Genomic DNA, 21,010 nt, shown 5'->3' on the forward strand with positions numbered 1-21,010 from the left:
ATCAAAATTGTGTTTGGATGGTTATTCTATCTTATTTAGTAATGTGATTATTATTAAATGGAATAACAAATTTCTCACACATAGTGAACTTGAGAACGGTCTCTATGTTCATTATTCTCTGCAAACAAATATTACCGAAACTACGTTGGAAATAGTCCCCAAGAAGAGACCTCGTGATATAGTTAATCCCACATGCCTGTGGCATTACCGATTTAGCCACATTAATATAGATCATATCACAAGGTTGGTAAAGTATGACCCTTTAGATTTTTTAACTGTAGAAGATCTTCCAACCTATGAACTTTGCCTTTAGGGTAAGATGACGAAGCGGCCATTTACGAGAAAGCCTGAAAGATTTATAGGCACACTTGACTTTATACATACTGATGAATGTGGTCCCATGAATGTTAGGACACATAACCAACACATTTATTTTATAACATTTACTAATGATTTTTCGTGGTATGATTGCATGTACCTAATGAGACATAAGTCTAAATTCTTTGAAAAGTTCAAAGAGTTTAGACAATAGGTCGAGAAACAATTAGGGAGTGAAATTAAGACCCTTCGATTAGACAGAGGTGGTGAGTATCTCTCTGACAAATTCAGGGACTACTTAAAGAAAAACGGGATTGTATCACAACTGGCTCATCCTGCTACACCACAATTAAACAGTGTGTCAGAGAGGAGAAATCGAACTCTATTAGATATGGTTCGTTCACTTCTTGTCCACTCAGAGTTACCCCCATCCTTTTGGGGTTTCACATTAGATACTGCGATTTACGTGCTGAACCGGATTCCAATCAAATCCGTTCCTAAGACTCTATATGAGCTATGGACCGGTAAGAAATCAAGTGTGAGACACTTGAAGATTTGGGATTGTCCTGCACATGTTAAAAGAACTAGTGTTGATGAATTGGAATCCAAGACCGGCCGTTGCTTATTTGTAGGTTACTCCGAAGGCCCTATAGGTTACTTATTCTATGATCCAAAAGAGCAAAAGATGTTTTGCAGTCGAAATGCCTACTTCCTAGAGGAAGATCACATCCTGGATAATCTTCATCAGGAAGTTGTTCTTGATGAGGAGAGCCCAGGGGTATTGGGATTACAGGAACTATGATGTTTCAAAGATAACTTCTACTAGAAATAAATCTCTTACTAGAAATCCTTTACCCATGAAATATTGACTTTCCACATCCATCCAAGAAGCAATAATATAGTGAAGTACAAATTTCTAAAATTCTTGATTGACTCAAAATAAATTGAAACACCTAAAACCATGCAAGTGCCAAGTTGGAACTTGTGATGTTTACTTATCTGTGTAGCTAAGTCTTCAAAGAATCTCCACAGATTCCTTCAAGAAAGGGAATGATTTCCAAGAAACACCAGCTTCATCTTTAACACTCTCATAAGGGAATCAGTCCAATTATGGAACCATTTGGTCCTATCCTAAGGCATGTTATTGGTTGTTCCAACTTGTTGATTTCCTGTTGCAGATGTTTTCTAATAATGTACTAAAGTTACTAGACCATAAACTCTCTGAGATTTTTGCCATAGACTCTTTAAGACCTCTAAGACCTTTCCAAGGCAAGTAGACCAAGTTAGTTGTGAATGTCAATAATGCTATTAGCTTTCATAGCTTTGAGGAGTAACCCCACCTTCTAAAACAAAGAAAAACATATTATTGCTCCCAAATTTTAAAACATATGTTAGATATGCAATCTAATAGTCATGCAAGACTTTTAAGTTAATCATTCGAATCCAGACCTCTCAAGTAAGAAATGAGTGTTATCAACCTGAAACCAGTGTTAATTCAGGCCTGTTATAACTAGGTAGTTTTAAAACAACTGGTTCTTGAGTTTGAATTGAATGTGATGTTTATACCTAAGAATCATTCCTGATTTGATCTAATGTGTGGATGATCTTCCCTCCATGGTATAACTTTCCTGCATAAAACATGGGTTCAGTCCTTAAATTAGTTTATGGGAAGAAATAAATAAGAAAATGTTGTAATTAAAGAACTAATGTACCTAAAAATAATGAATTGTTGTATTTCTCACTGGGGTGGTGGCAACTACAACACTGGTCTACCATTGGATACCTAAGGTGGAGCTCCACCCCTACAAGGTGGTAATCTACACCTAAGAGGCACAGATAAAACTCCAACTCTATGGGACAATGATCTACCTCCTTGTGATGACTCTCTCATTGCTTGTTGTCTTCTCTATGCCCTAACCTTTGGAGTTTGTGTTGCTCTCACGGTATTTAGTTTGTGTCCAACTTGGGTATCACTTACACCACCCCACTCCTACCACTAGTTGATGCCTCACTTGTCTGTCTGCCCTTACATCCCCACCTATTGTGGCCTATTTTCCCACATAATGTACATCTCATGAATTTGCCCCTTCTAGACACATGATGTCCACTAATCAACTCATATGCGTCCTTCTGTTGTAATTTCTTAGGTTTTCTTAGTTGTGGTCTTCTAGCAAGTGGGACAATGGGGATCATTTGCTCAACATGGGGCAACTAGATCTCATTTGGGATGGGCATAATAATATTACTATATTCCCGTATACACTTTGTAATTGTGTATACAGGGTCCGCATAATCATATATTGAATCCTTCTACATCTATATACACGATATTGCATGACAACAAGGTATCACAATCAATGCCCATTGTTCGCATGTACAAGTCCTCTCAAAATTGACAACCACACTCCTATCAAGTTGAGTCACCTCGAATGTAGACATCCCAACATACACAGAGAAACAACTACGTGCACACTCTTGCAAATATGCTATTCTCTTATTGATAGTTGGGCATATAGGACTCTTCTCATTAGAAAACATTTGATACCTCATTTGCAGTAATTAACTTCATCAACTACCTCTTGATTGTCTCCCCCATTGTAATGATGGGTTTGTCTCTTGCATCCAATATCTACTTGTTAAAGGCCTCTAAGAAGTTGTAGACATCATTACTATGTGCTTTCGGTCCAAAAGATGATCTAGATCACAAAGCTAGGGGTATCTTCTTCAACCATTCAAATGCATCATTGTTCATAAACTTGAGTCTCCATATGCCAATCAAATTCAACAACCATTACGGCTACACCCCACAACCATGTGCCTTACACAAAATTTGCGTTCAGTACCTAGAGTCATTCTCTTGAATATCTCAACAAGGCCCTAAAACACAATGAGCATAATTCTTAGTATGTTTATTCAAATATTCAAAGATTATATATAAATTATACTTTTTTAATAAATATATTATTAAAATACCTTTTGTCTATCTGAAATAAATGCTCACTGATGCTCTTGTGGGCCTCCAATTGCCTGAAACAATAAAGATGAAAACCAATTCCAAGATTCTTTAGCCTTCCACTCAACAACAACAAAACAATCAGGAATATATAGTTGTTCCCATCTAGTACAATCACAAATAGTATATGACCAAAGTTAGGTTGCTTCAAATGGCCACCATCAAGCCCTATAAATGGGTAACAACCTTCCATGAAGCCAAATTTCATAGCATTGAAACACATAAATAGTCTTTGAAACTATCCCAGTGAATCTTCTTTGAACCCAACCTTCGCTATACTCCCTGGGTTTGAATTCAACAATACATGGCATTAATTAGGTAAATTCTTGTATTGTTTAGTCTAGATCCTCTCAATACCACATATTGCCTTCCTCTTGGCTCTATATGTAGTTGACCTACTAATATCAACATTATACTCTCTGAAGGTCTCACTACGTAATGCGAGTGATTTTAAATTTGGATCATCTATGAATTTTTTCTTATACTTTTGTGTAAGTCATACTACACTTATCTTATCATTATTTAAAGCCTTTGCACATTCACACTTCCCTATGAAGGATTTGATTTGGAATGCTTCTTTGCCCTGCATTCAAGAAGCATATATCCATGATTCAAGAAGCATATTCAAGAAGCATATATCCATGCAACATGCTATAATTTTTTCTTTGTTGTTCTTCAAATTATCAAAATGTGATGCCTGCTTATCATTTGAATCATGTGCACAATGTATCTCATTTGGTTGTTTATAATCATGTAACAACTCTAGTCCAATTACACCACTTTATCTTTTCCACTATCAACTCCATAATGAGCTTCATTGTCAACCTGGTGTAGTTGATTGAGTGGAGCAGGATTTGATGTTTTCCCATCACACTCATTGCGTCCCTCTACATTACGACAATTAGGGGCTGCACTTGTTTCATCCTCTTCATAACCACCACTCGTTACATAATCCACTTCATCACTATCATCATCAATACTCACATCTCCTTCATTAGCATACAAGTCTATATGGGGCCTACCTTCATGGGTTGCATACATGCTTAACACATCTCTGTCACTTTGTATGAAGAACAATCCATTCATAAAGTCATGTCCTAGCTTCTTATAAAAAAATTTCCAATGATCAGCATATCCCAACTCTTTCATCATTTTATCTATTTCAATTAATGAAAATATGTCACCACCCACATTATTACTCACTACCACCTCACCACCGCAGTATATAAATGCTGTCAACAATATAAACATGATAACAAACTAATTTAACAAAAAGCATAAAAAAATGAGATGCCCCCTTTATATCCCCCACTAATCGAACATAAAAAAAACATGATGATCCTATATTCTATCCCCACCACTGGTAAATGTAAATCAATGCACATTCCACTCACATTGTGGGGATAAGGTAGGGGACCACCATAGACAAAAACAATATCACTTGGGTATATAAAATGTTCAAGGTGATAAATTGACAATTGAAAGTCTACACCACTGACGGTCTGAAACATTGACTACTCAAGTTGCAAATCAATAATAGTCTGAATCCTGATTACAAAAAGACAATAATAGACCATATTTACCAATAGACAATAAAAAATTATATTTACATGAGTATAAAATTCATTTATATGTACACATTACTAAATCCTACCAAAAAGAGTGAAACATGCATGAAAGTCAACAAAACAAAATTTAGGGTTATCAATGCTATCAATATACACTAACAAAACTGAAGGGGGCAAAAAATATGGCAAACTATCATTTTTTTACCTTTCTTTTTAACAACAAGGATTGATGGTCTTCTCCGATGGTGATGATTTGAAAGTATTGTCTTCTCTGTTACATAATTGTAATAGAGAAAACCCTTATTGTAGACCGGAGAAAATGTTGTCTTAAACGTTAGTGACTCCTCCTAATCAACAGTTAAGTCATCTCCCAAGAAAGCACATAGCTGGCAACCACTACAACTTCGGAACGTAACTAGAGAATGGAGTGAACAGTGCTACCCAATCGATGCATAAAGGGGTTTTAAGCAATGGCAGTTCTTCCATTTTTGAAAATACTTTCTCTCTTCTTCGAAATGTGATGGGTATTTATGTCATTTCACTTATCCGTTAATGTCGTAATAGGTAGGGACCTATTAGACAATTTTTAAAAGTTTGGATATTGTAGTGGTACATTTTGAAGTTCAAGGACTAACTTGAGACAACCCCTAAAGTATATGGTACTATTTAAGAATTTTTCCCACAATTTTAATGCCACTAGCGGGTAAAGATTGACTAAATTATTGGAAACATTACTATAAAGCTTTGATTTTGCATTGAGGATCTCTCTACCTTCTGATTCTGCCCCCCTTTATTTGTGTTCAAGACGTCGAAATAATGAAATTGGAGGAATAGTTTAGGTTTTCTGACATATTTGAATTATTCAAAGAATTCAGAGTTTCAGTAAGTATAAATCATTTATTGTTGGTCACTTTTTTACTGTCGATTATTGTTCAAGCTTTTAAAATTGATTATGATGTCAAAAGTCCGAATCTAGGAAAAATGGTGGGAATCATTGTAATAGGAGATTGTTAAATGAACTTGAGGTTCTGAGCAAGGCCCTTTATCTCTAGATTCCTTAAGGAAGACTTGCCTCACAACAAGGACTTGTTGCAGAAGGACAAGAAGTCTCTATGGGATTGGTAGCCCTTGAAAGCTTTATGACAGATTTAGAGTCATAGATTCAATTGATTCTTCTCTCAATAAGTGCATTATCAATCTATGTGTTCACTCACTGGAAGAAGATAAGGAAAGTCAGGTTGCAGACACATGCAGCTAGGGTTTTTGAAGGGACCGTTGATTTTGAAGATACATTATCACGCAAGGCTCTATCTATGATATCCATAACAGGCTGTAGGGAAGGGAGATCCATCATATGGATGGCCGAACCATGCAGGATGGCTGAGCAAAATTTTAAAAATTTTCTTTCTCCCATCCGAGAATCTTATTCCTTGAATTTAGAAAAACTGCATTTTTCAATGTTTATTCTTGAAACAAATTGGACCAGATTTGAAACCAAAAGAGGGAGAGGGATATATGCAAGTAGCATCCAACGTAGATGTTCACACCCAAAGAGGTCACCAAAAGCTACCTCCACTGAAGATGACATAGCTTATGGTGAGGCAGGATTAGCAAGGAGGTTCTTCAGCAAGAACCCTAATTCTTCAGCAACAATCATGTAGGGTGTGAGCACAACTTTAGAATTTTTCTTCTACCAAGAAACAATATCAAGATCTAATCTTGATCAATTCCAAGAATGGAGATTGAACTGGGTAAGGATGGCAAGAGCTAAGGGAGAAAACTGTAGAATGTTGAATTACTTTTTTTTTTAAACTTAAGGAATTTGCCCCCTTATTTATAACCTTTGGATCAGCTTCCTAATCCAATTAGGAAGGAGTTTCTTGATCCAAATCTAATATTTGGATCTGGACTCTTAAGTGGATAAGACATATCTTATCCTCTTATTGATCCTAATCAGATTGTAAATTTAATTCACCCCATTTAATTAAATCACTTAAACCCAGTTCGAAATGGGCTTTAGGCGCATTAAGTCATATGGCTCACTTTCCCTTTTTAAATGCTATTTATCTTGGCTCTCTTTGTATGGTGTGGGACCCTAGCATTAATCTCCACAAAATCCATATAGGTTCAGCCTAGCCTCTATTACAAGGCCTGGCCGAATTCACTACTGAAGACAGTGAACCCCTGAGCCCATCAGTATAGGCTCTTAGTAAACCCAACATTTACACTAAATGGTCCCTAGGTCTAGCTACTTTATGAAGGCCCAAGGGCTATGGACTTATGTGATATTAGCCCATCAGGTAATAATCCTAAATGGTCTTACATTTAACCTCTCATCCCATAATGATCAAACACTGCTCGACAAGAGATGACCTTTCCCTCGGTTGCAAAGTACAATGTTGCACTCTCTATTTACATGAATCCCAGGAATTAAAACTTTTTTGCAAACATTTTGTGAAATTATAATATATATGTATATGTCTATATTAATATATTTTACAAAAACAAATCTCAATAAGTTTGAAATCAACTGCTAGCAGTTTAGGTTTCCATTAGAGAGAGTGCATTCCCTGATCATTCACTTTGCCCGACAAAGGGGCTGATTCTGTCACTATGATCACCCACTCAGGTGAATTCTCAAATTGTCCCAACATATCTAGGTTTTGACCCCCGCTAAGGATCTCACTGATTGGCATATCAAAGATAGTCCAGTCCAACACCTTGTGTAGTACCATAATCGAGTCTGGGGGTTAGGTGTAACTTTTCAGTTTTGCCCATTTGTTACCGAAGTCCAGGTCATAATTGGAAAAATGGTCCGGTTCAAAGTTTCAATCAAACCTACACTACATGTGCTTCAGGTCTCACCCTGGCAGCTGAGACAATGCACCCCCAACCTTCTTGGCAGGTCAGCCTTGGTAGGATAAACCTCCTCAGGTCTATCCAACAGCTGTGAAGATTCTAAACTAACACAAGTCTCATAAGTGTCCAGTTTAAGGGTGTTACACAGAAACACACCATGATAACATGAATCAATTATGTGCTTTATTCATTTATAATAAATATCAACAAGTACATCAATTTGATTGGAGCTAAGGGTATAAGTGTCTAATAGCTCCCACTTACACTTAGGTCCAATCGGATACAAGTCGGAGTCCCATGCTTTCTACATGTTTCACAAACACTTTTTGTGTGAGTGGCTTAATTAATGGGTCTGTCACATGCTCCGTTGATGCTACCTTTTGAATCTATATGTCCCCTTTACCAACAATTTCCTGCAGTATGTGGTACTTTTTCTCGATGTGCTTTGACTTTGAGTGGGTTCGTGGCTCCTTAGCCTGAGCAATGGCTCTAGTGTTGTCACATAACAATGAAATGGATGATGTGTTGGATGGAGCTATTCCTAATTCTTGAATGAACTTCATCCAAATGGCTTCCTTGGCAACTTCACTTGCGACAATGTACTCTACCTCGGTTGTGGAATCTACGGTGGACCCCTGGAGAGAGTGACTCCATGCCTGAAAGGAACATTTCCTTTCTTGAAGTTCTCCATACCGTATCTTTTGACAATCTTGTCAATGCAAGTAAACTAGGATAATCCTATTATCCTCTTCAATCTATTTCTATAGAGTCGAAGTCCCAAGATGTAGGAGGCTTCTCCAAGATCTTTCATGGAGAATTACTGCTAAAGCCAATCTTTCACTGTAGTTAACATTCATACATCATTCCCAATAAGTAGAATGTCATCTGCATACTAAACCAAGAATGTAATCTTATCTCCCATTGTCTTCTTGTAAACACAGGGCTCATCCAGATTCTACTCAAAGTCAAATTGTTTGACAGTAGAGTGAAACCGAATGTTCCAGATCCTAGAAGATTGCTTAAATCCATATATGGATCCATAATTTACACACCATGTGTTCCTGATCTGCAGCAATGAATCCTTGCGGTTACTACAAGTAGATATCTTCAGTAAGATCTCTGTTCAGGAATGCGATTTTGATATCCATTTGCCAAATCTCATAGTCAGGGCCTTCTTCCTCTTGTAGATCCATTTGCAACCAATTGCTTTCACCCCAGGGGGTGGGTCTACAAGAGTCTAGACCTTATTGGCCTCCATCGAGTCCATCTCAGCTTTCATGTCATCTACCCATTTCAAGGAATCTATATCCAACATAACTTCCGTATAAGTCATGGGATCCTCCTCACTGGTCGTGGATTTCATCAAGTAACTTTCTTGATCATAGCCATAATGAACTGGAGGACTGGATACCCAGGTAGACCTTCTAGGTAGGTTATTATCTGGAACTTGTGGGACATCTCCCATTACCCTTAGGCTCTCTTCATCAAGAACAACTTCCTGATGATGATTGTCTAAGATGTAATCTTCCTCTAGGAAGTTGGCATTTCAACTGCAAAACACCTTTTCTTCTTTTGGATCATAGATTAAGTAACCTACAGATCTTTTAGGGTATCCTACAAATAGGCAATAGCTAGTTTTGAGTTCTAATTTGCCAACACTTATTCTTTTAACATGTGTGGGACATCCCTAAATCTTCAAGTGTCTTGCACTTAGTTTCTTTCTAGTCCATAGCTTATATGGAGTCTTAGAAATAGATTTGATTGGAACCCGGTTCAGCACATAAATCGCAGTCTCTAATGCGAAACCCTAAAAGGATATAGGTAACTCTGAGTGGACGAGAAGTGAATGGACCATATCTAATAGAGTCCGATTTCTCCTCTCCGATACACCATTTAATTGTGGTGTTGCAGGAAGAGCTAGTTGTGATACAATCCATTTTCCTTTAAGTAGTCCCTGAATTCATCGAAGAGATATTCACCTCCTCAATCTGATCAAAGGGCCTTAATTTGTCTCCCCAACTGTTTATCGACCTCTTGTCTGAACTCCTTGAACTTTTCAAAGGATTCAGACCTATGTCTCATTAGGTGCACGCAACCATACTGTGAAAAGTCATCGATAAATGTTATAAAATAAGCATGCTAGTTGCGTGTCCTAACATTAATGAGACCACATACATTAGTATGTATAAGGTCAAGAGTGCCTATAAATCTTTCAAGCTTACCCGTAAATGGTCGTTTCGTCATCTTACCATGAAGGCAAGGTTCACAGGTTGGAAAATCTTCTACAATTAAAAAACCTAAGTACCAACCTTGTGATACAATCTATATTAATGTGGCCAAGTTGGTAATGCCACATGCACGTGGGATAGATTTATCACAAGTTCTTTTCTTGGGGAATATTTCTGACATAGTTTCGGTTATGTTTGTTTCTGAAGAAGGGTGGAGGACATAGAGACCATTCTCAAGTTCTCCGTAAGCAAGGAATTTGTTATTCAGTTTAATAGTAATCGTATTATTAAACAGAATAGATTAACCATCCTTGCATAACTTTGAAACTGAAATCAAATTTCTTCTTAGTGTTGGTACACAAAGAAAATCTTTAAGTACAATAATGCCCTCTCTAAAATTTAATGCTACAGTTCCTATAGCTGTAGCTGCAACTATTGCAAAAGTCCCCAAGTAGAATGCCACTTCTCTGTCACCCAGCCTTCTGATTGTCTTAACCCCCTGCAATGTGTTACATGCATGAGTAGGAGCCCCAGAGTCAATACACCAGGATGCAAATGTGACCAACAAATTGGTCTCTATGACAAAATATTCAAAATTACCTTGCTTCTTAGTCTCCAGATACTGAGGACAATTCCTCTTCTAGTGTCCGGTCTGTTTGCAAAAGTGATAGGCATCTGATGTCTTGTCATTCTTTTACTTTTTAGGCTTGCTAAACTTTTTCTGAGGCTTTCTCTTTGCCTTCCTCTTTTTCTTGCCCGATTTGCCACCTTCAACAAGCATAGCAATTGGTCTGTCATTTTTAATCAGTTCTTCAGCCCTCTACAACATATTGTTGAGTTCTTGAAGGCTAACCTTTAGCTTATTCATGCTATAGTTCATGATAAAATGATTAAAAGAGGGAAGCAACGAGTCTAGTACGACATCAATATTGGTGTCATCATCAAGCCCTGACCCGAGAGTCTCTAGTTCATTGACATAGCCCATTATCTTTAGACAATAGTCATGAACCTATTGGTTCACAGTCATTTGTGTGGTCAAAAGCAACTTTAGGACCATCTGTCAAGTAGAATGATTCTTCTCTTCATTCATGGTCCTCATGTAGGGGATGAGAGATCCATCATATGGATGGTCAAACCCTATAGGAAGGTTGGGCAAATTTTCAAAAATTTCTTTCTCTCCCATCTGGGTATTATATTCCCTAATTTAGAAAATTGCATTTTCAAGGTTCATTCTTGAACCAAAACCAAACCAGATCTGAAACCAAAAAGGATGTGAGGGATATACCTGATACGTAGTAGTAGTAACTCCCAACGCAGGTGTTCACGCCCAAAGAGAACCAAAACCCACCTCCACTGAAGATGATACAATGTATAGTGAAGCAGGATCAGTAGGATGGTTCTTCAGTAAGAACTTGAATTCTTCAGCAAGAGTCGAGCAAGGGCAGGTGAGCACGACTTCAGATTGCTTTTTCTACCAAGAAACAATATCAAGAACTCTTCTTGATCAGATCCACAAGTGGAGATCGAACTGGGTAGGGACGACAATAACTGGGGAAGAATTATGTAGTTTGCTTTGTGTGTAAAATCTGAAGAATTTGCCCCCTATTTATAGCCTTCTCTGGATCAGCCTTCTAATCTAATTAGGAGAGAGTTTCCTAATCAAAATCTTATATTTGGATCTGGACTCTTAAATGGATAAGACTTATCTTATCCTTCAGCTAATACTAATCAGTTTAAAATTGAATTCACCCCTTTTAATTAACTATTTTAAGCCGAATTTGAATTGGGCCTTAGGCCCATTAGATTGATCTACATATCAGCCACAAGGGTTCAGCCCAGCCTTTGTTACAAGGTCTGGCCGAATTCACTGTAGGAAAAGTAAACCATGGGCTCTTAATGGGCCCAACATTTATAGTAAATGGTTCTCGGATCCAGCTACCTTATGAAAATCCAAGAACTATGGGCAGATGCAAGATTATCCCATCAGGTATTTCCCGTAATGGTCTTACACTTAACCTCTTAGCCCTTAATGATCAAGCACTGCCCGACAAGAGCGGACCTCTCCCTCGGCTGCAAGGTGTAGTGTTGGACTCTCTACTCACATGGATCATGGGAATTAAAACCTTTTGCAAATATTTTGAAACAATAATATATATGTATATCTCAATATAAATATATTTTGCAAAACGTATATCTCTATATAAATATATTTTGCAAAAACAAATTTCAACAAGTTTGAAATCAACTACCGGCAGTTTAGGTTTCCATCAGAGAGAATCATTACCTGATCGTTCACTTTGTCCGACAAAGGGGTTGATTCTATCACTATGATCACCCACTCAGGTGAATTCTCGGACTGCCCCAACATACCCAGGTTTTGATTCGCTCTAAGGATCTCACTAATTGACATATCAAAGACAACCCAATCCAATACCTAGTGCAATACCATAATCGAGTCTAGGGGTTAGGTGTAACATTCTGATTTTGTCCATCTATCTCCAAGGTCCCGGGCAATACTGGAATTTGGTCTGGTTCAGGGTTTCAAGAAAACCCACATTGCATGTACCTCAAGTCTCACCTTGGTAGCTGAGACAAGCCACCCCAACCAACTTGGCGGCACATCAGTGTCAGCCTTAGCAGGATAAATCTTCCTAGATCTATCCAATGACTGTGAAGATTCTAAACTAACACGAGTCTTATAAGTGTACAGTTTAAGGGTATTACATAGAAATACACCACAACGACATGAATCAATTATATACTTTATTCATTTACAATAAATGTCAAAAGATACATCAATCTGATTGGAGCTAAGGGCATAACTGTTTAACAACTCCCACTTGCACTTAGGTCCAATTGAGTACAAGCCGGAGTCTTATACAGTGGAATGGGTACCTTTAACATCAACATCTCATAGATCTAGGGTTGTCACAATACAGTGGAATGGGTGATGTGCTAAATTCCAAATTCTAGAATGAACACCTTCATTCATTAGGTAGCCTTACTTATGGCAATGTGCTCGGCTTGGGTTGTGGAATCTGTGATTTTTATTACTTAGGATCCTATCGCAAAGATGTAATCAAATGTAGACATTATCATTTGGGTCTGACTGGACATTAGTATACCTGACGATCTGTAGTGAACTACCGTCAAATACTAGACAAAACTCCTTTTTTTTCCTTCAAAGGCATTTTAGTATGTGTTCATAGCTATCCAATGCTCCTGTCTTGGGTAAGATTGGTATCTACTTACCACACTCATTGCTTGAGCAATGTCAGGATGAGTGCACAACATGGCATACATGATGCTCCCCACGGCTGAGGCATAAGGAATTTGTTTCATGCCCTCAATCTCCTGAGGAGTCTTGGGAGACATACCCTTGGAGAAAGTGACTCCGTACCTAAAAGGAACATTTCCTTTGTTGGAGTTTTCCATACTATATCTCTTGACAATCTTGTCAATGTAAGTAGACTGGGATAATCCAATTATCCTCTTCGATCTATATCTATAGAGTCAAAGTCCCAAGATATAGCTGCCTTCTCCAAGATCTTTCATGGAGCATTGCTGTGAAAGCCACACTTTTATCGTAGTTAACATTCCTACATCATTCCCAATGAGTAGAATGTCATCTACATACAGAACCAAGAACGTAACCTTATCCCCACTGGTCTTTCTGTAAACGTAGGTCTCATTCAGATTTTGCTCAAAGTCAAGCTGTTTGACAATAGAGTCAAACCAAATGTTCCAACTCATGGAAGCCTCTTTCAGTCCATATATGGATCGGTTAAGTTTGCATACCATGTGTTCCTAACTTGCAGCAATGAATCCTTGTGGTTGCTGCATATAAATATCTTTAGTAAGATCTCCATTCAGGAATGCGGTTTTGACATCCATTTGTCAAATCTCGTAGTTATGGTATGTTGCTACAGGTAACAAGATCCTAATAGACTTTAGCATAGCCACCGGTGAAAAGGTCTCCTCATAGTTGATTCCCTCTTTTTGAATGTACCATTTCGCCACAAGACGAGCTTCATAGGTCTCAAGGTTACCTTATGGGCCCTTCTTCCTCTTGTAAATCCACTTGCAACCAATTGCTTTCACCCTAAGGGGTGGGTCTACAAGAGTCCAAACATTGTTGGTCTCCATCGAGTCCATCTTGGCTTTCATGGCATTTACCCACTTCAGAGAATTTATGTCCAACATTGCTTCCGCATAAGTCGTGGAATCCTCCTCACTTGTCGTGGCTTCCACCAAGTAACTTTCTTGGGCATAGCTGTAATGAACTGGAGGCCTGGATACCTGGGTAGACCTTATAGGTTGAGTATCTAGTGTTTGTGGGACATCTCCCACTACTCCTGGGCTCTCATCAACAAGAATAACTTCTTGCTGAAAATTCTCCAAGATGTAATCTTCTTCTAAGAAATAGGCATTTTGACTGCAAAACACCTTTTGCTCCTTCAGATCATAGAATAGGTAACCTACAGAACCTTTTGATTAACTTACAAATAGGCAATGACTGGTTTTAGATTCTAATTTGTCTGCACTTATTCTTTTAACATGTGCAGGACAACCCCAAATCTTCAAGTGTCTCACACTTGGTTTCTTACCGGTCCAAAGCTCATAAGGAGTCTTCGGAATGGATTTGGTTGGAATCCAGTTCAGCACGTAAATTGCAGTCTCTAATGTGTATTCCCAAAATGATGTAGGTAATTCTGAGTGGATGAGAAGTGATCGGACCATATCCTATAGGGTCCGGTTCCTCCTCTCCAACACACCATTTAACTGTGGTGTAGCGAGAGGGGCTAATTGTGATACTATCCCATTGTCCTTTAAGTAGTCCCTGAATTTGTCAGAGAGATATTCACCACTTCATTTTGATCAAAGGGCTTTAATTTATCTCCCTAACTATTTCTCGACTTCTTGTCTAAACTCCTTGAACTTTTCAAAGGATTCAAACTTTTGTCTCGTTAGGTACATGTAACCATACCGAGAATAATAATGAGTATTGGTTATGAAATAAATGTGCTAATTATGTATTCTAACATTCAAGGGACCACATACATCAGTATGTATCAAGTCAAGTGTGCCTGTAGATCTTTCAAACTTAACGATAAATGGTCATTTCGTCATCTTACCCTGAAGGCAAGGTTCACAGGTTGGAAGATCTTCTATAGTTAGAAAATCCAAAGGACCATCATTTACCAGCATTGTGAAACGATCTATGTTGATGTGGCCAAATCGGTAATGCCATAGGCACGTGGGACTAACTGTATTGCGAATTCCTTTCTTGGGATTTATTTCTGATGTAGTTTCGGTAATGTTGGTTTCCAGAGAGGGATGAAGAACATAGAAATCACTCTCAAGTTCCCCATATGCTAGGAATTTGTTATTCTGTTTAATAGTAATCACATTACTAAACAAAATAGAATAACCATCCATGCACAACTTTGATATAAAATCAAAATTCTTCTTAAATTAGGTACGAAAAGACAATCTTTTAGTAAAATAATCCATTCTCTAAAAACTAATTCTATAGTGCCTATGGCTGTAGCTGCAACAATTGCAGAAGTCCCCAAGTAAAGTGTTACTTTTCCATCACTCAATCTTCTGCTTATCTTGAACCCCTACAGTGAGTTACATGCATGAGTAGAAGCCCCGGTGTCAATACACCAGGAAGCAGAAGTGACCAACAGATTGGTCTCTATGATGAAAGAATCGAACATACCTTGTTTCTTAGCCTCTTGGTATTGAGGACAATTCCTCTTCCAGAGGCTGGTCTGTTTGCAAAAGTGACAGGCATCTGATGCCTTGTCTTTCTTCTACTTTTAGGTTTGCTACCATTCTTTTGAGCCTTCCTTTTAGCCTTGTGCTTTTTCTTGCCTGATTTTCCACTTTCAACAAGCATTTCTATCGACTTATCCTTCTTAATCAGTTCTTCAACCCTCTACAACATATTGTTGAGTTCCTAAAGGCTAACATTTAGCTTATTCATGTTGTAATTCATTATAAACCGATTGAAGGGCAGATGCAAGGAATTGAGAACAATATCAATTTTGGTGTCATAATCTAGCCCTGACCCGAGAGCCTTTAGTTCATTGATATAGCTCATCATCTTTAGACAATGGTCATGAACCTGTTGGTTCTCGATCATTGGTGCAACCATACCATGCTCTCGGGTTCACAAAAATTTTCAAAAAAAAATTGCAATCTTCCCCCCAAACTTAAATTTAACGTTGTCCTCAATGTTAAGCAATTTAATGAGCACAAAGAAGGGAAAGAGACATACTTTTGAGTTTCTTGTCCATAGACTCCAAAATTGCAACCTACCTTTCATCAATCAAAAGAGAAGAAAAAATGATAATAACAAGAGAAAGCAAAAGTTAAAACAAAACTTAAAAGGAAATAAAGAAACATAAAACAACTAGAAATCCTAAAGTGCATAAATGAAAAATATAGTTCTAAGTTATAGTCGTTAGATTGACTCTGTTTCCATTTTCATGGATCCTTCAAGTGAATGATGGACTTGAAGAAAGGATTTTGTCCACCATCAATGTAAGGCTTCAATCTTTGCCCATTGACTTTGAAAGTCCCCTTAGTTTTATTAGATACTTCAATTGCACCATGAGCAAAAACTCTAGTCACTATGTATGGACCACTCCATCATGACCTTAGTTTGCCGAGAAAAAGCTTCAATCTATAATTATAAAGAAGAACCTTGTCTCAACTGTGAACTCTTTCTTTTTAATGTGTGCATCATGCCATGCCTTGGTTCTTTCTTTATAAATTCTAGAATTCTCATAAGCTTGGTGCCACCATTCTTCAAGTTTATTCAATTACATCTTTTTTTGTTCACCTACAATTTGCAAATCAAAGATAAGTAGTTCCATAGCCCAATATGCTTTATGTTCTAATTCCATAGGTAAATGACAAGTCTTACCAAACACCAACCTATAAGGAGACATCCCAATAGGTGTTTTGAAAGCTATCCTATAAGCCTAAAGCACATTTTCTAATTTCATTGACCAATCCTTCCTAGATAAGCTCACAGTCTTTTCCAAAATACCTTTCAATTTCTTATTTGAAATTTCTACTTGTCCACTAGTTTGAGGATGATAAGGGATAACAATCTTATGGGTAACACCATATTTAATTAATAAATTATCAAACTGTTTATTGCAAAAGTGTTTACTTTCATCACTAATGGTAGCCCTCGGTGTACCACATTTAGTAAAAAAATATTTTTTTTCAAGAATTTGATTATAACCTTAGCATCATTAGTGGGGCATGCAATTGCTTCCACATATTTACTCACATAATCAACAGCAACAAGTATATACTCATTATTGAAAGATTTTGGAAAAGGACCCATGAAATAAATGCCCCAAACATAAAAAATATCACAAATAAGAATATTGTTTAGGGGCATCTCATTTTTCCTTGATATATTACCTGTTCGTTGGCATCGATCACAAGAACTTACATAGGCATAAGCATCCTTGAATAAGGTAGGCCAATAAAATCCACTTTGTAAAACCTTTGCTGCTATCTTGGATGGTCAATGGTGTCCCCCTGCTCCTTTGTCATGACACAAACTAAGTATACTCCGCACCTCTTCCTTTGGTATGCATCTTCTTACCATTCCATCTATACAAATCTTGTATAGATACAGTTCCTCCCAAAGATAGTGCCTCACAATAGATAAAATTTTTTTCTTTTGATGAAAAGAAATGTCAGGGGGGCAACTCGTTACCCACAAGAAAAGTAGCAAAATCAGCATACCACGGTTCATCATTATCATGCACAAAGCATAATTTCTCATCAGGAAATTCATCATGTAAAGGGTGTTCATCCATGCTCTCCACATACTCTCCGTCCAATTTAGACAAGTGATCAGCTACCATGTTTTCAATGCCTTTCTTGTCTTTGATTTCTAGGTCAAATTCTTGTAACAATAAAATCCATCTTAACAACTTAGGTTTTACATCTTTTTTAGTAAGTAGATATTTTAATGCAGAATGGTCAGTATAAATAATCACTTTAGACAAGATCAAATAAGGTCTAAATTTTTCAATAGCAAATATTACAGCAAGTAGTTCATTTCCAAGAAGAAGGGGGAAATGATCTTTTCTAGTAGCATCGATCAATTTCTTAGTCTATACATACCCTCCAACCTGTTACTGTCCTTGTAGGGATTAATTCATTATTTTCATTTTCAACTACAGTGGTCCCACCTTTTTTAGGTACAATTTGCATAGGACTTACCCAAGAAGAATCAAAGATAGGAAAAATAATACCTGAATCAAGCCATTTTATCACCTCTTTCTTTACTACCTCTTTCATATTAGGATTTAACCGCCTTTGGGGTTGTACCATAGGCTTAAATCCTTCTTCCATCAAGATTTTGTGCATGCAAACTAATGGACTTATTCCTTGAATGTCGCCAATACTCCATCCAATCGCCTTTTTGTGTTCCCTAAGCACCCTTATCAACTTTTCTTCTTCATAACCTGTCAAGTAAGAAGAAATAATCACAAGTAAGGTAGATGAATTCCCCAAATAAACATATTTTAAATGTGAAGGAAGATGTTTAAGTTCAAGAGTAGGAGGCTTCTCAATTGATGGCTTGGCTTTTGAAGAAGAAGAGGAAATATCTTAAGGCAAAAATTTTTCTCTTTTTGTCACGAGTCCTCTTTGCTTTTCTCCCATATAGCCTACGACCTCCTTATGCTTCTCATATAAAATTTGTTCATTCACATCAAAAGAGTTACCAATGCAATTTTCTATAGGATCATTTAACCTAAATGCATGAAATTTTCTTTCTACCAAATCATCAATGCAATCTATCATTAAGACTTCTTTTTCATCATTGGAATGTTTCATAGCCTTAAACACATTAAAAATAACTTCCTCATCATTAATTCTAAGGATAAGTTTTCCTTGTTAGACATCAATTAAAGTTCTTCCTATGGCAAAAAAATGTCTCCCTTAAATTAGGGGCATATCATAACCTTCTTCCATATCCAAAACGATGAATTCAATAGGAAAAATAAATTTATCTACTTTTACCAAAACATCTTCCACTACTTCCCTTGGATATTTGATATTTTTGTCAGCCAATTGAAGAGAAACAGTGGTAGGTGTTGGGTCCTTCAATCTAAGCTTCCTGAAAATAGAAAAAGGCATCAAATTAATGCTTGCACCAAGATCACATAAGCCTTATCAAAATTAATTTCGCTAATGGTGCACAAAATAGAGAAGCTCCTTGGATCTTTGAGTTTTGGAGGTAATTTATTTTGTAGGATTGCTGAGTATTCCTCATTAAGTTTTACCATCTCAAACTCCTCCAACTTTCTTTTGTTTGAAATTATTTCCTTTAGGAATTTGGCATAACTTGGCATCTGAGAAATAGCATCAAGAAGAGGGATGTTAATATGCTTTGAAACACCTCTAAAAATTTAGCAAATTGCTTATCCAAGTTAGCCTTAAGAAAACTTTTAGGAAAAGGAAGAGGTGGTTTGTAAGATTTTAAATTAAGAGTAGAAGAACTTCCCTTTTTCTCCATTGATGACTCACAGTCTCCTTCTTTGGCTTCAAGGTTTCGGCTTTCTTCCTCTTTTACATGCCCATCATCTCTTTCTTCTTTTCTAAGTTCTTTTCCACTTTGTAGAGTGATGGGATTTACTTGTTCCCTAAGATTCTTCTCGGTATTGCTAGGTAATCCTCCTTGTGGCCTTACCGAAATTGTTTGAGCAAGTTGTCCAATTTGAGTTTCCAACCCTTGAATTCTTGCCTCTGTACTGTTGATAAATTTTTTCATCATATTCTCCAAATTTGGCTTCTTCTCTTGTGGATTTTGTTGGTGTTTCTGTTGAAAGTCGGGAGGTGTTCTTTGTTTATTATTACTTCATGAAAAATTTGGATGGCTTCTCTATCCTGCATTGTAAGTGTTGGAGTAGGGATTGAAATTGGACCTATTTCCACCATAAGAAATAAAACTAACTTGTTTGGAAGAAGAAGAAAATGGATTTCCTACTTGACAGTCTACAATAGAGTGTCCCCCTTGCCCACAAATATCACACGAAGGAAAGGGAACATAAGAAGCACTCATAGTTGAAACCCCCAAATTTTCCAATTTCTTATTTAATGTAGCAAGTTGAGCCGATAAAGCAGTGATAGAATCAACATTATAAATTCCAACTCCCTTTTTATTTGTTATCTCATTGCCCCATTGATAACTATTGGCCGCCATCTCCAAAAGTTCATATGCTTCTTCAGGAGTTTTCCTCATGAGGGTACCACTTGCAGCTGCATCTAACATTGAACGATTAGATTAATTAATGCTACTATAAAATGTTTGCACTTGCATCCGACCATGGTGAGGACACTTCCTAAGCAGTTCCTTAAATCTCTCCCAAGACTCATATAAGGTTTCATTATCAAATTGAGAAAAAGTTGTTATGTCATTCCTTAATTTAATCGTTTTAGCAGGTGGAAAATACTTAGATAAAAACTTTTGTGCCAAGTCATCCCATGTAGTAATCGAACCTATAGGAAGAAAATTAAGCCAAATTTTTGCTTTATCTCTTCAGGAGAAGGGAAACAACCTAAGTCTAATGGCATCATCACTAACTCTATTATGCTTAAAAGTATCACATATTTTAAGAAAATTAGCAATATGAGAGTTAGGGTCATCATTGGGGCCAGAAATTGCACACTCATCTGGATCATTTGAATAAGTGCAGGCTTAATCTCGAAATTGTTTGCTTGCACATTCGGCCTCCTAATGCTTGATGTAGTACCATCGAGAGTAGGTATAGCATAGGAGCTCAATGTCCTTGGATTATTTTGGTCTTGAGCCATCTTATTCTTTCTCTCCCTCATTCGCTTTTTCAAAGTCCTTTCGATTTCTTGATCAATGGGTATTAATTCTCCACCACTAGTGCGTTTCATGCACTAAGAACCTACAAAGAAAAGAAAAAAAATTAAAAATTTCCTAAAAAATTTTATAAAGTCGAACCTAACAG

The 21,010-nt window shown here is 37.2% G+C and overlaps 1 protein-coding gene and 1 non-coding gene across 2 annotated transcripts in view; one reads left to right on the plus strand and one right to left on the minus strand.

Annotated features, from left to right (window-relative positions):
- Nucleotides 1-18,022: 18,022 nt before the first annotated feature.
- The window catches only part of LOC104613512 (signal recognition particle subunit SRP54 2), a 59,000-nt gene continuing 56,012 nt past the window's right edge, over nucleotides 18,023-21,010 (minus strand). The window contains exon 9 of the mRNA XM_088901121.1: nucleotides 18,023-18,493. Coding sequence (XP_088757247.1) covers nucleotides 18,135-18,493 — 359 coding nt within the window. The 3' untranslated portion in view covers nucleotides 18,023-18,134. The remainder of the gene's footprint in view (nucleotides 18,494-21,010) is intronic.
- On the plus strand, nucleotides 20,354-20,460 carry LOC148801567 (small nucleolar RNA R71). Its single transcript, XR_016084863.1, has one exon. It is a non-coding gene; the product is annotated as a small nucleolar RNA R71 (small nucleolar RNA).

Source organism: Nelumbo nucifera, chromosome 3 (genome assembly GCF_055504915.1).
Source record: "Nelumbo nucifera cultivar China Antique chromosome 3, China Antique-T2T, whole genome shotgun sequence".
Taxonomy (NCBI): Eukaryota; Viridiplantae; Streptophyta; class Magnoliopsida; order Proteales; family Nelumbonaceae; genus Nelumbo; species Nelumbo nucifera.